The 17,631-nt window shown below is 41.5% G+C and overlaps 1 protein-coding gene and 2 long non-coding RNA genes across 12 annotated transcripts; 1 reads left to right on the top strand and 2 right to left on the bottom strand.

Annotated features, from left to right (window-relative positions):
• The first annotated feature begins 429 nt into the window (after positions 1 to 429).
• Positions 430 to 16,992, top strand: Evi5 (ecotropic viral integration site 5). 10 transcript variants are annotated; one of them, XR_013033035.1, is made up of 12 exons: positions 3,151 to 4,222; positions 4,591 to 4,821; positions 5,410 to 5,673; positions 5,826 to 6,090; positions 6,214 to 6,576; positions 6,690 to 7,367; positions 7,502 to 7,984; positions 8,137 to 8,235; positions 11,829 to 11,984; positions 13,918 to 14,031; positions 15,477 to 15,602; positions 15,799 to 16,992. XR_013033035.1 is itself a non-coding variant. In XM_033465796.2 (11 exons), the coding sequence occupies exons 2-11, from the start codon at positions 4,158 to 4,160 to the stop codon at positions 13,960 to 13,962; spliced, it is 2,649 nt and encodes an 882-aa protein (XP_033321687.1). In that variant the 5' UTR covers positions 2,553 to 2,828; positions 3,882 to 4,157; the 3' UTR covers positions 13,963 to 16,992. The 10 variants fall into 10 exon arrangements, 6 of the variants coding, with proteins under 6 accessions (XP_033321688.1, XP_033321687.1, XP_033321689.1 ...); XM_033465796.2 differs by adding an exon at positions 2,553 to 2,828 and having other exon boundaries at positions 3,882 to 4,222; positions 13,918 to 16,992; XR_004489665.2 differs by lacking the exon at positions 15,477 to 15,602.
• LOC143260646 (uncharacterized) lies at positions 1,224 to 2,402 on the bottom strand. The gene is made up of 2 exons (XR_013034927.1): positions 1,506 to 2,402; positions 1,224 to 1,376 (listed from the first exon to the last, which is right to left on the bottom strand). It is a non-coding gene; the product is annotated as an uncharacterized LOC143260646 (long non-coding RNA).
• On the bottom strand, positions 8,266 to 10,454 carry LOC143260639 (uncharacterized). The gene is made up of 2 exons (XR_013034914.1): positions 10,029 to 10,454; positions 8,266 to 9,957 (listed from the first exon to the last, which is right to left on the bottom strand). It is a non-coding gene; the product is annotated as an uncharacterized LOC143260639 (long non-coding RNA).
• Positions 16,993 to 17,631: the final 639 nt, after the last annotated feature.

The raw sequence follows: 17,631 nt of genomic DNA, 5'->3' as shown, positions 1-17,631 counted from the left end.
AATGTGAAAATATTTAATTTCCAGGAAACAAATCGAATTGATTAAATATGAAATATGCAGATTTTGAGAATTATAATTTGATAGAATGTATTTAAACTTGAATCGAGATGTTCAATCTATATTCTCTTACATGTAATATTTGTCCAGTTTAAAGAAGAGTGAGAACAATATGTATACATGCGTACATCGTGCATACAGATGTCATAACACGGAGTGTTGAAAACGTGCCCTAATTATGAGAAAGAAATGTTGATTTCTATATTTCTGAAGGATACGAATGATACGAATAGCTTTTTATTAGAACAAAGTCGAGGAAAATCTCTCTCTACGGTCGAATATTTTGCAAACTGATAATAAGCGCTATTCGCGTGTTCCATGCCGGTGCTGGTTATCGTTAGTTATCGTTATCGCAATGTTGGCAACAGTGCGGACAGATCTATCCGTCCGTGATGACAATTTTAAGTTGGTGAGTGGTGACAGCCGCGTATGTGCCTGCTCGTTGCACACGAACAACGAAGCGGCTGGAAGCGGCGTTCCGAATGAAAACCTTAATGTTTTAACGCTGTGCGTGATTCATTCGCGTCGGAGGTCGTATGGAATATTAGTCGAGCCGAAAGTAAGTCTATTCCAGCAGTTTTAGTACATATTAGAAAGAGATTGTGTCGTTGGTAATTCGGTAGTCTGACAATTCGTTGATACGGGCAAGCGCCCATCTGACAGTTTTCCTTTTCCGTCGTCGTATATTGTTAAGCACCTGTTACCGAACGTTCGTGTTCTAATTTCTCGATTTACAATATATCGTTGCCAAATATACGTTTCGTTCCAGTGAAATGCGTCGTGAAACGACAGATTACGTACGCGAGAACGATTAATGATGTCACGTTGAAAATATTTATTTCTCTCAGTATAGAAGTATCTTTCGAAAATCCTGTGTGGGTATTTCAATTTACTTTGAAACGAAATAAAACTAGAAACTAATATAACATCGTAGACGATTATAGAAATATTTCTAAGAAAGAAACAGCATTTAAATGTCGTCTTTAATCTCGTCTCTACCAAAAACATTAAAATTTCTCCTCGATTCTTTCTTTCTACATACATACATACGTATGTTTCGCTGTGTCCGTAAACGTATGCTATGCCAAGCGATTTTTCTCTTTAAAAGCACGCAGATTAGAGACGGTACGAGTTTGGTTTTATATTTTAATGTTTTCGACAGCACGTTACGTAGAAAATGTATATATTTATTTCACCGCGTAAGAACACATATTCCATAGTTGTCCAAGCTACGTTAGAGCTTGCGAAACTTGTACAAATTTATCTAGATAAATGCTGAAACGATCCATTCCTTTCGTGCAGTCGAAAAGGAGCACCTTCTAAAAGAAATTTCTAATAGCCTCGTTCTCGTTAACATTGATTTTATAGAAATTCCAACGTATCATTCTTATAAAGTGTACAACGCTCTAGTTCTGGTTTATCGGACAAGAAACCAAATTTAGACGTACATAATCGAATTTCTCTTCCGTATCCATTCTGCGACTCTGTAGAATCTACGTGTACAACTATGAGCCGATAATAGTTACATGATTTACGATTCGACCGTGTTACCGGCAGAAACGTTGTTATACAACTACGGTTTTTATACTTGTAACGTTTCTTTAATGGTAACCTTGATAATTGGTAGAATATACTGTTCGAATTTGATGAAATAGTTTAATCGAATAGCAATTGTATTGAAATGTTAAATGTCGCGATTCAGCGATATCCTGAAAGTTGCGAGCGATCGGTGATGTGGAAACGACGTGTGAAACGTATAGGGAGAAAATGGAATTTTCGTCACGAAAATCGCGGGAATGTTTTAAAATGATCGCGTTCCGCGACACGGTACACTACCCCGCTTTTTCATTTCGATCGCTTTGTTCACGCACGCGTTTCAACGATTGCTTTCCACGTCTACGCATACGCATTCAAAGCATACGTGGTGTCCGCCGCCCGCTCCGCGCCACTCGTTGTGTAATCGTAACGGTAAAGCGATCCGTCGTTCTCCTCGTTCCTCGCTACGGAACAATTACGAAGACCGTATTGTAATGAGCGCGGAAAAAACTGTCGCGCGCACCAGTCTCTCCTAATCGAATTAACGAGAATATGTAGATACGAGCCATAAAACGAACATTATTTCGATGAAATATGCAATCGGAGCTTTCGCGATTCGATATTTTCCGCGCTTCTTCTCTTTTCATTTTCTTTCCTTTTCCGTGCTGAGAACGAAAAGATTGATTTTAGTTCCATCGTAAATAAGTAGCCGTTGCCGATGTTCAGTCTCCTCTCGACTTTCTCGGATTTCCCTTATTTTATGCGATTCGTTGACAGGTATTTTATAGAGGATAGCGAACGAAAGCTTCCTTTTCTCTCGATCTCTCGCGTCGCCTTCGTCAGGAAATAAGACTCTTGCTCTCGGACTCGTCCTTTTATTTACCTGTTAGAGGAAAGAGAGGTCGGTGCGCATGTGGAGTGTCCTGGCCTGCGCGGGCTCCATCGACCCTCAAATCATTTCGTATTTCGTACTTTCCAGTTCGTACCTACGCGTTTGACACGAGCATATCGTGTCGATTAATAGAGAAAGAAACGATCGAATATCAACGTCTATTGGCCGATCGATCGGTGGCCCTTGTCGAACGATCGCGTTTTCTCAAATTTTGAGGATCGATCGTTATCCGTGATATCGTGATTCCCAGTTCGACGATCTCCTAAACACCTAAACAACCCGTAACTCGATCGAAAACATATTCTGTGCTAATTTCTTTAGAAAAGAAGAAACAACTACTCGAGTAATTGTCTTTTCTAATTATTCCCTAATTACGGGGTGAACGACATAACCTCTTCACCTTCGTTGTTTCGATCGTCCTAGACCGTTCGATACGGACCATAAGTATTCTCCGATAACAACGATAATCGGATTCCTCGTTCGTTGCTTAAACTAACAAAGGAATTTTGAATTTCTTTCGTTGCCTCTCTACCGCCCTGTAAAGTCGGGTGATCATCGAGTGACCAAACATTTGGCAAACGTTAAAATTTTGAAAGATATTCGAACGATGTGAAAAGCGGGGGGGGGGGGGCGGGTATCCCATTCGATGAAAGGCGTTGTGGTTCGTTTCGTTCGGCAGAGAAATTCTGGAACTGTTACATTTTATACGAGATCGTTCGTACGTGGGAGCCTGAGACATCGTACGCTACGAAATGTGTCAGAGCGAATGTAGAGCGTGAGAACTTGGATGATTCTAACTTTCTAACTATAACGATAAGTAAGAAAAAAAGAGAGAAATAATGAAAATAAAATCATGCACGCATGGCCGTAGCGCGACTTGGTTGAATCGTGGCGCTAACCGCGCATCGAATTCGAAAAGGGGACGCATCGAATATAACTCGCTCGAGAGTATTATGCAATAGTTTGTGTAATATTACTATATTTGATCAAGTTCAGGGGTTCGTTGATCCGTGTTGTCGTTCGCGTGCGGACGTCCGACGCGTTATATATTCCACAGCGATTCAGGCTACCAAGAAATGTAAATTATCCTATCTCGTGCGCCCGGTGTACCCTGTAGTATAACGTATGGCGTATTGTCCCGAATGTTTCGCGCCTGCACTCCCTCGCCTACTCTTTCGTTTACCAATTCATTCGCACGCGCTAATTGCTTGGTTTTCTTCTCGAACTTTCGTCGTTTGTTTTGCATTCGAGTACGTTTGGTACCGTTCGAATCTAAACGTTTCTCTATACCGATGACAAAAATGTGTTAAAAATGTCGATAACAGACGTTATTAAAATTTCGACGCTGGTCGCGCGTGTTTCGCGAGCATTAGAACTTCGGAAGTTTCAATTTCAGAAATGCTGCAATTATTTGTGCATCGATTTCGAAAATTCAGTTAAAAACTGCGCGCAGGAAAAGTCGAACGACATTGGGATGTGTACGTATGTGTATCATCTCTCCACGGAATTCGAAATAGTTTCGCAGAAAATTGCAAGAGTGTGACGGACCGCGACGCGTAACGATCGTTTATGTACGAATCGAGTGTAATCTTGGAAGGAGGGACCCGCCGTCCGAATCCGATCGGTTCTTCGTCATCGAAAGTTTCGGGAGCGATCGAGAAGAAATTTCTCGATGGTTCTTCGTGGCTTGCTGGCACCGGCGGCAGCGCGATGGACACGAAATAAAACGCCGAAAAGGTAGAATGAACACGTTAATTGAGGTTTAACGAACTTCGAACAGCGTTAAGAGAGAAAGGAAAGACGGCTGGTGGGGGTTGAAGAGGAGGACTGCGTAACGAACGTTCATCGAGACTTTTGAAATTCGTTGGGGGTCGAAGAGCGCGAGCGTGTTCAAACTTTGGTCGAGCTCCTATCACTCGTCGTTCTATCGTCCTCTCGCTTTGTATCGTTCATTTTCTCTCTTACATATATATTTTCGATCGCGTAGCAATATGTACGAATAACTTGGAAACGCATCGCGCGAGAAATCATTTTGTCGCGGACTTTCTTTTTTCTTTTCTAATAGGTTTGCGAAAATAATCTAATAAATGACCGATTCTTTTCAGGGTCCAAGAGAATCAGGGAACCGGCGTCGGTGAATCGCGTTATGGACCGCAGGTGATGAGCGTGTTGTGTTTATGCACCACTGTCCATCGGATCGCTCAGAGCAAGAACCAGGCTAGCAAAATACTTCCCAGTTTACCACCAGTTTCATCCGAGGAAGATAGGATAACCGCGACGCAGGAAATATCTATCGACGAGCTGGCTCTATTAGCTAAACTGGAGGAAGCCAATAGGTTAATTATCATGCTAATCAACCTCTGTGTTCATGGCTGCATGTGCATTAATAATAATATATATATATATATACATATATTATTATTAATATATATTATTTATTTTATTTTATTTTTATATATTAGCGTTTTTATTCATTATTTTATTACTATTATGTTTGTTATAAAGTGAAACCTATTAGAGGGTCATTTTACGGTAAATCGAGTAGCATGTAGCTGTAAGCGTGTTAATTTTTTACTAGACAAGTGCCACACAGTACGTATATGCTACCACACGAACTTTTAGCTTGTTCCTCTAATTAGTTTGAACCGTATACCTTTAACGTGTACTATTGGCTTCGATTTAGTAAATCAGCTTCGTGTGTTAGTTTGTGCCATTGTGAATCTTGACAAAGGCATAGAATGTGTACGATAAACGGGTGAAATTGATAGAGTATACCGGATGTACTTTTACGACGCGATGGTATCGTAAACGTACAGCCCAATATGGCATTTGGCAAAATAAGCGGAATGAAAATATTTACATTATACGTATTTGTGATACGGGCTAGCAAGAATTTGAACGATTTCGTGTGTAATTGATAACAGGCTTATCGAATCGGGTGCAAAATCGTTGAACTCGCTACAGAGCAATCACAGTAGGAAAGGTTCCGACACATCGCAGGTGTCCGTGGCGTCGGGGGGCAGCGGAGGGAACGGCGATGCTGCGCCTCGACGCCACGCTACGGTCGATGGTGAAGAAAATACATGGACTCTGTGGGGTCACATCGTCGCAGATTGGGATTATCATTGGAAGAAGAGGAAAGAGTTTGTCAAAGAGTTAGTACGTCAGGGAATACCTCACCACTTTAGGTAATAAATCTTTCTCGAATAGTTGAAATTACCTAGGACCTGCGAGAATATTTCAATCTCTTTAGACGTATAAGCTTCGACCGGACAAATTTGAAATTTGAAATTTCGATAGAGCAATCTGACCGACGACTGACCCGTGTTCGCAATTGCAGAGGTATCGTTTGGCAACTGTTAAGCGGTGCTCACGACTCTCCTGTTAAAAAGCAATTTGCCGAATATATCAAAGCCACGTCGGCGTGCGAGAGGATAATCAGAAGGGACATAGCCAGAACGTATCCCGAGCATGACTTTTTTAAGGAGAAAGACGGGCTTGGCCAAGAAAGTCTGTTTAACGTTATGAAAGCGTACAGTCTTCACGATCGTGAAGTTGGATACTGTCAAGGTTCGGGATTTATTGTAGGATTGCTCCTCATGCAGGTACACTTTAATACTTGACACGAGACAGGGATATCAAAGAATATGGAAAACTTTTAAAGAATGGACATCCGGTTACGTTGTCGTTGTTCCGAATATAAATAGGTATTCGATCTGTTGTTACAGCAAATGCCGGAAGAGGAAGCTTTCGCTGTACTGGTAGCGCTTATGCAAGAGTATCGTTTGCGAGATATGTTCAAGCCGAGTATGGCCGAGTTAGGGGTGTGCATGTATCAGCTAGAACATTTAGTTGCTGACACGCATCCCGAGTTACACGCTCATTTTATGGCTCAAGGTTTTCATACTTCTATGTACGCATCGTCTTGGTTCCTTACGCTTTTCACCACAGCGCTGAGCCTACCGCTGGCCTGCCGCATTTTTGACGTGTTTCTATCCGAAGGCATGGAAATTATTTTCAAAATTGCGCTGGCCATGTTGCACTTAGGCAAGGAAGATCTATTGAGCTTGGATATGGAGGGCATGTTGAAGGTAACACGACACGACATGGTGTATCTTACTTTCTGGAATTTTTCGATTTCTCGGTTTCCGCTTACCGCCTCTCTGCTCGCCATCAAAATATTAATCGGCTTCCCGGCGTGCAGTTTTTCCAGAAACAATTACCCGGAAAAGCCGAGAAAGACCCCGATGGACTCATGAATCTTGCCTATAGCATGAAGATCAATCCGAAAAGAATGAAGAAGTTAGAGAAAGACTATACCGTTTTGAAAATGAAGGAGCAAGAAGAGATGGTCGAACTTCGTAGGCTCAGAGCGGAAAACAGGTTACTCAGGCAAAGAACCGAACTTCTCGAGGCTGAGTCTGCGGAACTGGCGGATCGATTGGTCCGGGGGCAAGTTTCCCGCGCGGAAGAAGAAGAAACTACGTTCGTTGTGCAAAGGGAGTTGGCAGCACTCCGACATACGCACTTGGAGACCAGTCATCAGCTCGAGCAGGCCCACGAGGAATTACGATCGCTGTCGTTGTTGCTGGAGGAGAATGTCAATTCCAAGCAATCGTCTCTCGATGAAATTTTATCGAAGCAGGAGGCATTATCTCAAAAAGAAGAAATGATACAGTGTTTGCAAGAGGAATTGGTTAGAGTCAGACTGCACGAAGCGGAGAACGATGCGACGATAAGGGAGCTCAGATCAAGAATACAGGAACTGGAGGAAGATAAGAAGACGTTGCGCGAAACTACACCGGACAATTCGGTTGCCCACTTGCAGGAGGAATTAATCGCCGTGAAGCTGAGGGAAGCGGAAGCTAATCTCTCTTTGAAGGTAGTATTATAGTTCTTTCTTTTTGCTTCTCCTACAATTTTACTCTTTCTTTATTCTCTTACCGTCGTTCTCTTATTTTCGTACGACTGAAATAACGCTTAACGAGACTTATCTTAATGGAAGAAATTTGTTAGGACCTTCGTCAAAGAGTTGTGGAGTTGAGTGCTGCCTGGCAAAGGCATTTGCAAGAGCATCGTTCGGCTCAAACAGCGCCTGCTTCGGATTCCACTCCGAAGAAGCTTCTATTTTGGGAGAATAGGGGCCACGAAGTGCAAAAGTTTGAGGAAGATTTAATGACAACCAGGATTCGGGAAATGGAAGCCTTGACGGAGGTGAAGGAACTTCGGTTGAAAGTGATGGAGCTCGAGACTCAAGTACAGGTAGCCACGAACCAGCTTCGTCGGCAAGACGAAGGAGGGAAACAGGTCAAGGAAGAGCTGGAGTCTGCTTTAGCTAGAGAAAAGGAGCTTACTGCCAAATTGAGGGAGCAACAACACAAGTATTCCGATCTGGAGTCAAAGATGAAAGATGAAGCTATGATGGCGAGGATACGCGATGCGGAACATGCGCAACAAGTGGCCGAACTCACCCAGAAAATATCCATTCTCGAATTAAAGGTATCGCGTATTCGTTATTTTTCATTAACGTTTGCGCACGTTGCCTTCCGGGAGGGACCAATAGTCTTTTTTATCCGCGTTATCTTTATTATGTTTATCATGTTTACGGTGTGCCTATTTATCGTTCTGTTTATTATGTTTATTCTGTGTAGAACGAAGAAATGCATGCCGAGGGTGAGCTTAGGAATAATTTGGACGACAGCGAGAGAGTAAGAGAATTGCAGGATAAAGTTGCAGAATTAAAAGCTGAGGTATGTGGAAACCATAGTAGGACCATCGTCTGTGCTGCATCAATGAAAGCATTGATATTTAACGAGACAGTTGCAGTAAGGGGTGATTGCAAATTTATAGGGTCGAAAACTAAAAGAATTTTGTTTTTTCATCGAAACGAAGATTATTTTTCTTATTTCAAGTTCAAAGAGTCTTTGTCTTTAACTGAATTCGTGTCCATCTCGAAGAGTTTCGACTTTTCCATCTTCGAAATAAACTATGTATAAGAATTACGAATGCTTTCAATTATGCGCAAGTATAATTAGTTTCTCATGGAATTGTTCGTACACGTTTGCAATCGTTGACGATACCGATTCGGTTCCTTCCGTTCGCATCGATCGCTCCATAAGTAATGCGAATATCATGATAAAGAACACGATAAAAGAATTCGCATTATTTACAGAACAAATGAATAAAAGTATCAAGAATACATTAACGCTAGAAAAGTAATTGTGGTAGACCATGGAAACGTAGGTATACGATTACGTCGAAAAAGCTTAAAGTCCAATTATTATTGGAATTTGCTGCGAGCTGCGAGTTGGTAGATTTCGATGCTTGTAGATGGACGTAATTATAAAGACTTGCGCACACTTGGGATTAGAAGTACATAATTCTAATCGATGGTTCGCGATGTACGGTCTTGACTTATGATTTTTCCATCGCTCCATATTCTCATACGTTTCACATATACGTTTGCCTACAGAAACTCTATACAATCGTTACAACCTAAGTTATCTTATTCGAAAAGGCCAGGTTTTTGACGAACGAACAGTATTTTTGCTGTAACCGATGCACCATTGATTCATGTTTTCGAATCGATTAACTCGTTAATGTGTTTCATTATTAACGCGAATACCCTGAATCTGTTAACCCCTTGTCGTACGTATATTTTTCCGATTGCGATAATTTCTTAGGAGAAAAAGAAAAAGAAAAAGAAAAAGAAAATCTATATTTATCGCGTGTTTCCGTTCTTTCAAGTCGGAATAACGTTAATACGTAATATGTTATTGCTAGAAATCTCCATCACGAGTTAGACTCGTCAACGGTACAACAAGGGTTTAATCAGCAAATAACATTCAAAGAACATGTATGTGTATATATATATATATATCAATATACTGTGTATATCAATATCGCATTCTTCTTCTAACTGTGTTTTACTAGATGCGCATCGATGCATCCGACATCACAACATGTAAAATAAGTGAAATTATGATTTATGCTTTTGTGTTACTGTGACTCACAAATTGGTTTTGCACAAATTGCACCTCTTACTGCAATGTAATGTTGTCACGCTGAAAAATAGTATTTTGCTTTAGATTAGTTTTTACATTGTTAAAAACTTCCAGAGAAATCTATCCGATGATAGATTCGAAAGAACGAACTTCGTAAAATTGATTCCTCCGATCATCGAGACGAACAACTTACCAATAATCTAAATGTTATCGTTTACAGTGCATACTTCTAACGTTTCTTACCAAATAACCAAATAGCAACACGTAACACAGCCTGTTCTTATCTAACACGTAAACAACCGACATGTTTTCGCAGAGGTACCTGTACACATTAAGAATTCATCGTGTTTCATCATGTATTTGTCTTGGTCCACCCTTAATTTGTTTGCGTTTATATAATTTATGCGTTTATGAATTACGACTCGTAGGTTCTACGATAGGTTGCATTCACAGCTTGTTATGTCTTTTCTGCAATGTAAAATATAAATTTTAGGTGTCGAGTTGCTTCACATTTAATGTGTTAAACGTAATTTCGGTACCTGCTAATTAAATACTGTTTCTGCACTTGCAATAACGTGAGTCATCCTTGTTGCGAACAAAAAGAAAGCTTGTATCTTTGAGGGCGCCAGAATAACATAGAACTTATTCTACATACATATATTTGTTTCGTTACTCCACGTACCGTAATCACAGTTAGTCAAGCTTGATACTTATCGTATGAATTGTGCTTCGAGGATACTCTGTTAGATGTGTCGAGAGTTAGCACAGCACGGAGAAAAATTCTAGAATGCGATTGTAACGTTGCGATTCGGTGGAATACTCGAATAAAGGAAAACCCAAGTACACAGATCGGGGATGTACACCTTCAAAGATATTAGTGATTTTATATGGTAACGCGCTGTCGAACGAATTCCAACGCGAGCAGAGTTCGATGGAAGAGAGACAATGTGGTGTGGCATCGTTCGAGCTTGATTATTTCCATGAAATAATCGAATTCTTATTGTGTGAAGGTACCAGACACTAACACACAGAAACTAATGGTGTTTATAAAACTAACCCTCTATTGCTGTGTTATCTCTGTCTCCTTAGTTCCCTACGCCAATCACCAGCCCGGAGACTGAGCCTTGGCGCTGGCTCGAGTAAGTCTTTACTCATCTGTAAGCATTACTTTATCATTCATATATATATATATATATGTATGTAGCATGACCTCGGTGCGAACCGGTGTTAACCGAGAAAAAGTTTCTCGGTGTGTAGTTTTGTACATATTTTGTAATAGGATTGGGGTATAACGTTGCATCAGCTGTGTATCGCTATGATCGTCTATGAAGTTTTCGGTAGAACTTCCCTAACCGATTCAACGACTTATTTCGAGTGACCGTTTCTCCTAAAGAAGAATGGTTTAAACGTTGATCATTTTGAATTAGAATTCATTATAATGTTTAAGTTACTTGTATATAACATGTATATATAATTACATATCGCGGTGTTGGTTTTTAAACGGCAAACTCGGACGCGAGTACACGGAATTTCTTTACATCGACGCATGTGTACGATGGAAAATTTACCTGCATTTCTTATTTGTTGTTGTTCGATCGGCCATTATAGAACAAGCAATTCAAGTGTTTTATTATACACCGGAATGGTTGACGGACCGAAAATATTTGCGAAAGAAGGCATTTGTCGAATGTTGCCGAATCAAATGACAACTGATGCATTAACTAATCATTGGTTCACCGATGCATGTTATTCGGTGAAATCATAAGCATAATATTCCGATATCGTGTCAAATGGTTTGTTTCGATATTTTCGCAGACATTACAGTTATTACGGAATAACTGTTTAATTCGATCTTCGAATGGGGCTATAGCAGCAACAAGCGTCTATCCAGTGTCTCTTGTATTGCATCCGATAGAAAACCGAGGATACAAAACGTTACGATATTGTATTCTTGTTGTGCTTCTTTGTGTAAATTACCGTACATACAAGCTTAACGAGCATGATATTCGCTTTGCTCATCTCGCCAAACATTCAAGTTTGTCATAGACCTCTCGTATTTAAGATAAATAGAAGGCAATTTCATCACCTTCGAAAAGATTGAAAGTTGAATAACTTTTACAAACGTCTGTAATCATTTTTACAGAATTTATCTGCTTCTTTTACAACGAAAACAAAATTTGATGAACCGTATAAACGCGTTCGTTAGATAAGTATTATCTTTTAGGAAACAGCATAAGGGATACTTTATCGTTGAACAATAATGTATAATAATATCTATATAATTGCAGTGTATAGAAAGATTTGGCGAGTAATATTTTGATATTTTTTGTGTGTCATAGGTCATGAGGCTAGAAAGCTGGAAGCAACGTTGGACAGGTCGCGGTAGTCAAAGCGTGAGGAGCTTTAGTGTTGACACTGAAAGCGAACTGGACGAGCGGGATCTCAGAATTTGTTTACAGGATCATATCAACGCGACTACACCAAACTCTCCAGAGGTATAAAATACCACGTATACCCAGACGTTAGGCAGCTAATTACCGATGAACATGAGCACTCCATTGTCAGAGCCAAGTGGATTCTTTTAGTTTGCAATAAATGCTTTCGCCGAAGAAAGATAGAAGAGAGAGAGAGAGAGACAGAGAACGGTAGGAGAGGGAGTTAGGGAAGGAGAGCGGCGAACAAGACAGGGGGGTGGCAAGGGGCGGAAGAAGAATGACGAGTACGCACATAGTAAATAAATCGGAAAAAAACGCATAGAAATAACGATTATAGATAACCCCCGTATAACATGGAAGTTTTATATTCTTTGCAACAACCGTGTTATGCCAAATTAACGGATAGTGCAACAAATAATGTTAGGTTCGAAGAACTAATAGGCCATTTGTTTCCGTAACTGTAAAAAGCGCATACATTGGAAGAATTAGTAACGAACGAAACGTAATATACGCGAACGTTAACTTTTGTTCCACGTCGGTGGTTCATTTTATATCGTTGTTGGTTTTAATCTTTCGCTGTATCGGGGGGGGGGGGGGTAGGAAGGGTACGCGTTTAAAAATGTTCGTAGAGCTCTTCCTCGAATTTTATCGTGCTTCCTTGAGAAAAAGTGCCGCGTCGTATCGGCATTTGGACGGCAATTTCCTCGATGTTCTAGCCGTGTTTCGGGCCAGGCCGTTTTATACGGGGGTTCGCTGTACTATGGTTTTAGTTACGAGTATAATCGCTAGCCCGTGATATATTAACGCATATAGCCATTATATTAGATATAATCTGGTGGTCGTTGGTAACGCGATATAGAATCGTCCGACCGAATCGAATCTTCGTTGCAATCAGTCTTACCGCGGAATCGACGTTTTAATATTTCAATATTAGTTTCGACGAATTATTTATTAACATCGATACGCGATACAAAAATTTGTAGAACTTTTTTATCGATCGAATATACATGTTTCTCGTCTTTCATCGATTCCATGATCTTTTAACGAAGCCATCGAGACATTTCATTCCGAAGTCTGATTCCAATCGAGGAATTTCTATATACGTATAGATCGATACAACTATGCGACGCGTACGACTGTTTTTATACGTATTACGCATTCTGTGTATTTTTTGTAATTTAAAATCGAATGTAATTCCATTCGAGGAATTGTATATCGAATAGAGCGAACGCGTCTGTCGGACAGGGAATCTACGACCCAGCGTCGTCTTTTATAAGCTAACGAAACGTGTTCTTGTTTTCTTTCCTGTAACAATGTAGAGCCTAGATACTTGGAAATGTGAATTGCAGTAGCGTATTACTCCGATTAGAATGGCAAAACGAAAACAAAAAAAATACAAAAAAGAGAGAAACCAACGCGTTCGAATTCGATAGCGCGCGGTATTCTTACCTAGAACTAGAGAGAAAGGGAATGAATGAGCCAGGGGGGGGGGGGCAAATGCAGCGAAAGTGGGAGTGTTGCTTTCGATGGTTCGCGTCGACAAACTTGCGCGCGAATAAAATTTCAATTGCTCGATGGTTTTCCACTATTGGCAAAAAATTAAGCATTAACCTTTTACAAAATTGTTGATTTTCTATCGCGTCGTTCTTCCATTTAAATATTCGAGGTATTAAAAAGCTTCGAAAGCTTCGAAGAGCGAACGTCGAATAATCTTTAAAGAAATTTTAATCTAAAAAACTGATCTCGACAAAGTTGCGTCGTCGAAACTTCGCTTTCATGAAATTTCGTATCGAAAGTCTTCGATTGAAACTATAAAGGTCCTGTTGCCGTTTGGACATGTAAAAGGTTTAAAGTAGACCGAACGAGAGTGAAATTGGTATCGTTGCGACGATCGATTTGTAATTATTTCTAATTTTTGAATTCTTAATCGGGTCTAGCGATTCTGAGCGGTAGGGGTAAAACAACGTTTTTTAAATGAATTTACTAATTGCAGATCGTTGAAACCGAAACGAAACGAGATAATCGGGAGTACTTGTAAAAAGTTCATACCCGGATAGTTCGTTCCGTATAGCGACTTCCTCGGATGCGATAATTACTTCCAACGTATGTAAGTAGTCGCGCAGATCACGATCATTGCTTTCTTCTATTTCGTTCGTCTCTTTGGTTCGTTTGTTTCTTTTCTCGTTCGTTTGATTTACAGCTTACACGAACTTTTAGACCGCGATCGCGCGAGCATCGAATTTTTGCAACGTTGCGCGTCGCGAGTTTCTCGCCACGCGCGATTGTTTTATGCGCGTCGTGGTTGGCGATTGTCGGTCGAAGCCGAAGTCGAAGTCGAAGTCAACGTCAACGTCAACGTTGCGTCGCGCTACATCCACGACGTGGTTATGCAAACGCTGTATGCAAACGCAACGCCGCAACATTGCGCGAATTCAAGGCTCGCGCGATCCCGGTCTCAACGATTCGCGTACACACATGCTCGCACAGAATGTTCGAATCCATCGTGTTCGAACCGTTCGTACGCTACGCGCATCGAATACGCGACTCGTTAACATTAGCAACCGCATTGGCCGCACATGTGTATTTGTCTTTCCGATGGAGCAGGGCTTTGTACCGCAGCACTCGATAACGATCGATAACGATCGATAACGATCGATAACGATCGATAACGATCGATAACGGTCGATAACGTTCGATAACGGTCGATGACCGTCGATAACAATAGAAAAGGGATCTTCTTCCTTTTCCGTCTACGCTGGAAATGATTTCGGCTAACCTTTTTGGGCGTGTTTTGGGCATGTCGACCAATCGTCTTTCGTTCGATCGATTTTCGTCTCGGTGCAATCGAAGCATATTATTATTTTCATCGAATATCATATTCGCTGAATACTAAATTTGAACGTAACTTTCCGAATTCGATGGAAACGTATCGTCGTACGGTAAACTGTACCTAATTGCAAATAGGTTTATTTTATCGACGAATACTTTCTACGCGTTACGGCGTTACGGCGAAAACGAATTGTACAATCCGTAGAAAGTAAGTTAGCGTCTTCTCGCTTTAGAGTATTCGAGGAAACAGTATTTAAGTGTAAAGTATTTTCAATTTGTACATGTGTATTTATTGTCGACTGTAATTATACATCGTTCCAGGTGTAACACGCGTTGTTGGCGTGCACATAAAAATCATAACGAAAACGTGTTTCTTTTGATTGATCGTCGAGCAAGTACGATCAACGTTTTCCAGCGTTTCGTGTCGCGCGATCCGACGGATCCAGTTTTTAAACGAAATACGACGAAAGCGAGCGCGCACGCACGATCGTCGATCGCGAGTTTTCATCTTTGTCTTCGTTCCATCGCGTTCGTCGTCGTCGGGAAAGTACGAACCCCTGCAATTCGAAAATGTGTTCGCGTTATAAAATAGCTACGTCGAGGCAGCGAATCGTTGGCGCGTTTCGCTCGAACGTTCGAACACGTACTTTCCTCGGGTTGTTGGCGTAACATCGAAGAGATCTTGAAAGATTTTATACAATTTTTACCGTTCCAACGATAAAGCTGGCTCGATCCGATAAATATTTCCAACCACGGAAGGAAGCTGGTCGGGTTGCTGCGCGAGAAGCGACAGATTTCACCCAAGGCGACCATGGATACCGATATCTAGGATAAAGAGTAAACTGTTGCGTACGTAAGGTATCTTCGGGACTGTAAATTTACGGAAAACCCGTAAATATCGGGTGCAACGATTCGATATACGCGCAACGTCGAATCTTTTCGGATGTTTCGGCATCGATCGAACGCGCGCGTTCGTTCACTTTTTAATTCTAATTCCGATTCTAATTCTAATTCTAATTCTAATTCTAATTCTAATTCTAATTAGGTACAACGAATATCGATAGCGGCTGTCATCGTTTCGACGCTTCCGGCTGGACGAAGCGTGATTACCTTCCCTTTTGTGGCTTTTACGGTTCGCGATAAAACCGTTTAACGCGTTCCGTCATCGTATTCGATCGTCGACCGATCGATATAGTTTTGCGATCGATGGAGGAGGAACTTTTGTCTATGTTCGACTAATTTCGCGCGTACGCGTACGTACACGCGTAGTATACCCGTTGGCCGAGCGGTTATACGTTGGAAGCGATTCGACCTCGACCACGTTCGATCGAATCGTTCGAAAACTGCACCGTTGCGGATAGTGTCTTCGATGGAACGGCGAGTAACTTATTCTGGAATAAACCGTGGTTGAAAGTTTCTTGAGAATTTGTTGGCCAACCTCTGCTACGATCTCGCGATAACGATTAAGCTTAATCGACGTTGGTGTACGCTGATCTCGTCGCTGATCTCATCGCTGACCATTAGCCGTTTCCAGTCGAAAATTCTTCTCCGCGACGAGAAAACTTGTCATGGCATGCGATAAATATATAAATGTGTATCGCGTTGGATTCTTCGTTCCTGTCCACGGATTTTCTTTTTTAAGAAACGACCGCTAAAGACCTATCGAAGACGGGGAGAATCGTTCTCCGGGCCTCGCGAAGCGACGACGCGGGACCGTGTCCGTTGATTCGGTCACGGGCATCGATCGCTTATCGGGTATTTTACGATGAATCCGAGAGAGGTTTCGTTCCATTTCGTCGTCGGATGGAGAGAACGCGGACCGAGAAGATATATAACCGGAAAGATCGCATATTATGTACGTAGACGACGATTAGTTCGTACTATACCGTTACTGTACGATCGTTTTAAAACACGGTCGTTCGTTCGATCGAGAAACGCGTAATAGAGACGTATAGCCATTCGAAATTCACGTAGGAGTTACTTCGTTCGAACAATGTTTACATCCGATCCGAATATTTCGATATCTTGTTAATTGTTTCTTGATATCGATTCGACGCCACTTTCTAGCGAATATACGGAGCATGCATAGACCAATTATTTGTTAGCAATTTCTGATCGTTGTACGCATACAAGACTTTTCAACGGTTAAGGCGCACACTATACGCAACGATATGAATTTGTCATGAACATCTGGGGAATATCGTAACATCAGGAGTAAATAAATTTGTATTCACTTTTAGCACAATTTTCTTTCTCCCTTGTGTGCAAGAAGAATGGAGCGCGCGCTCGCGAGATCGAGAGAGAGAGAGAGAGTGTGTGTGTGTGCGTGTATTCGAGTGGTATGTGCGCGCGCGTGTTCTTTTCAGGTATCCGGAAGAAAAAGAAGAAGCGATATCTATCGAATTTTTGCTGCACCGTTTGGTTGCGACCATCGAGAGTCTTGGTAACGGTTTCGTACGATATTTCGATAAAGAAATCAACCTAGAGTCGAGGAAATAAGGAAGATCCAATTTGCAGGAACGGGCAGTGCGTGTCGCGACGGATAGATTTCCAAATGGAGTTTAGCAGTCGGAGTTACGCTAGTCCGACGCGATCTCGAATTCTCGACTCCAAGTTGCCGATAACGTACGTTCGATGAAATAGCCGCGCGAGAGTTGCACGATTTTTTTAATAAGGAAGACTTATAATTTTCATTGAATAACGTCGGAACATCGAGTCGTTGTTCCTCGTTCCTAGATTCAAAGTTGGGAGTTTGTTCTGCCCTCTCGATACGGTGGCGGTGGCGGTGGTGTCCACGACGATACCACCGACCACGAGTACGACTCGCGCGAGTTGCGAGTTTTCGAGTTTGCGAGTTTGCGAGTTTGCGAGTTTGCGA

Source organism: Megalopta genalis, chromosome 1, assembly GCF_051020955.1.
Source record: "Megalopta genalis isolate 19385.01 chromosome 1, iyMegGena1_principal, whole genome shotgun sequence".
Taxonomy (NCBI): domain Eukaryota; kingdom Metazoa; phylum Arthropoda; class Insecta; order Hymenoptera; family Halictidae; genus Megalopta; species Megalopta genalis.
This window is presented reverse-complemented; position numbering and strand designations above follow the sequence as displayed.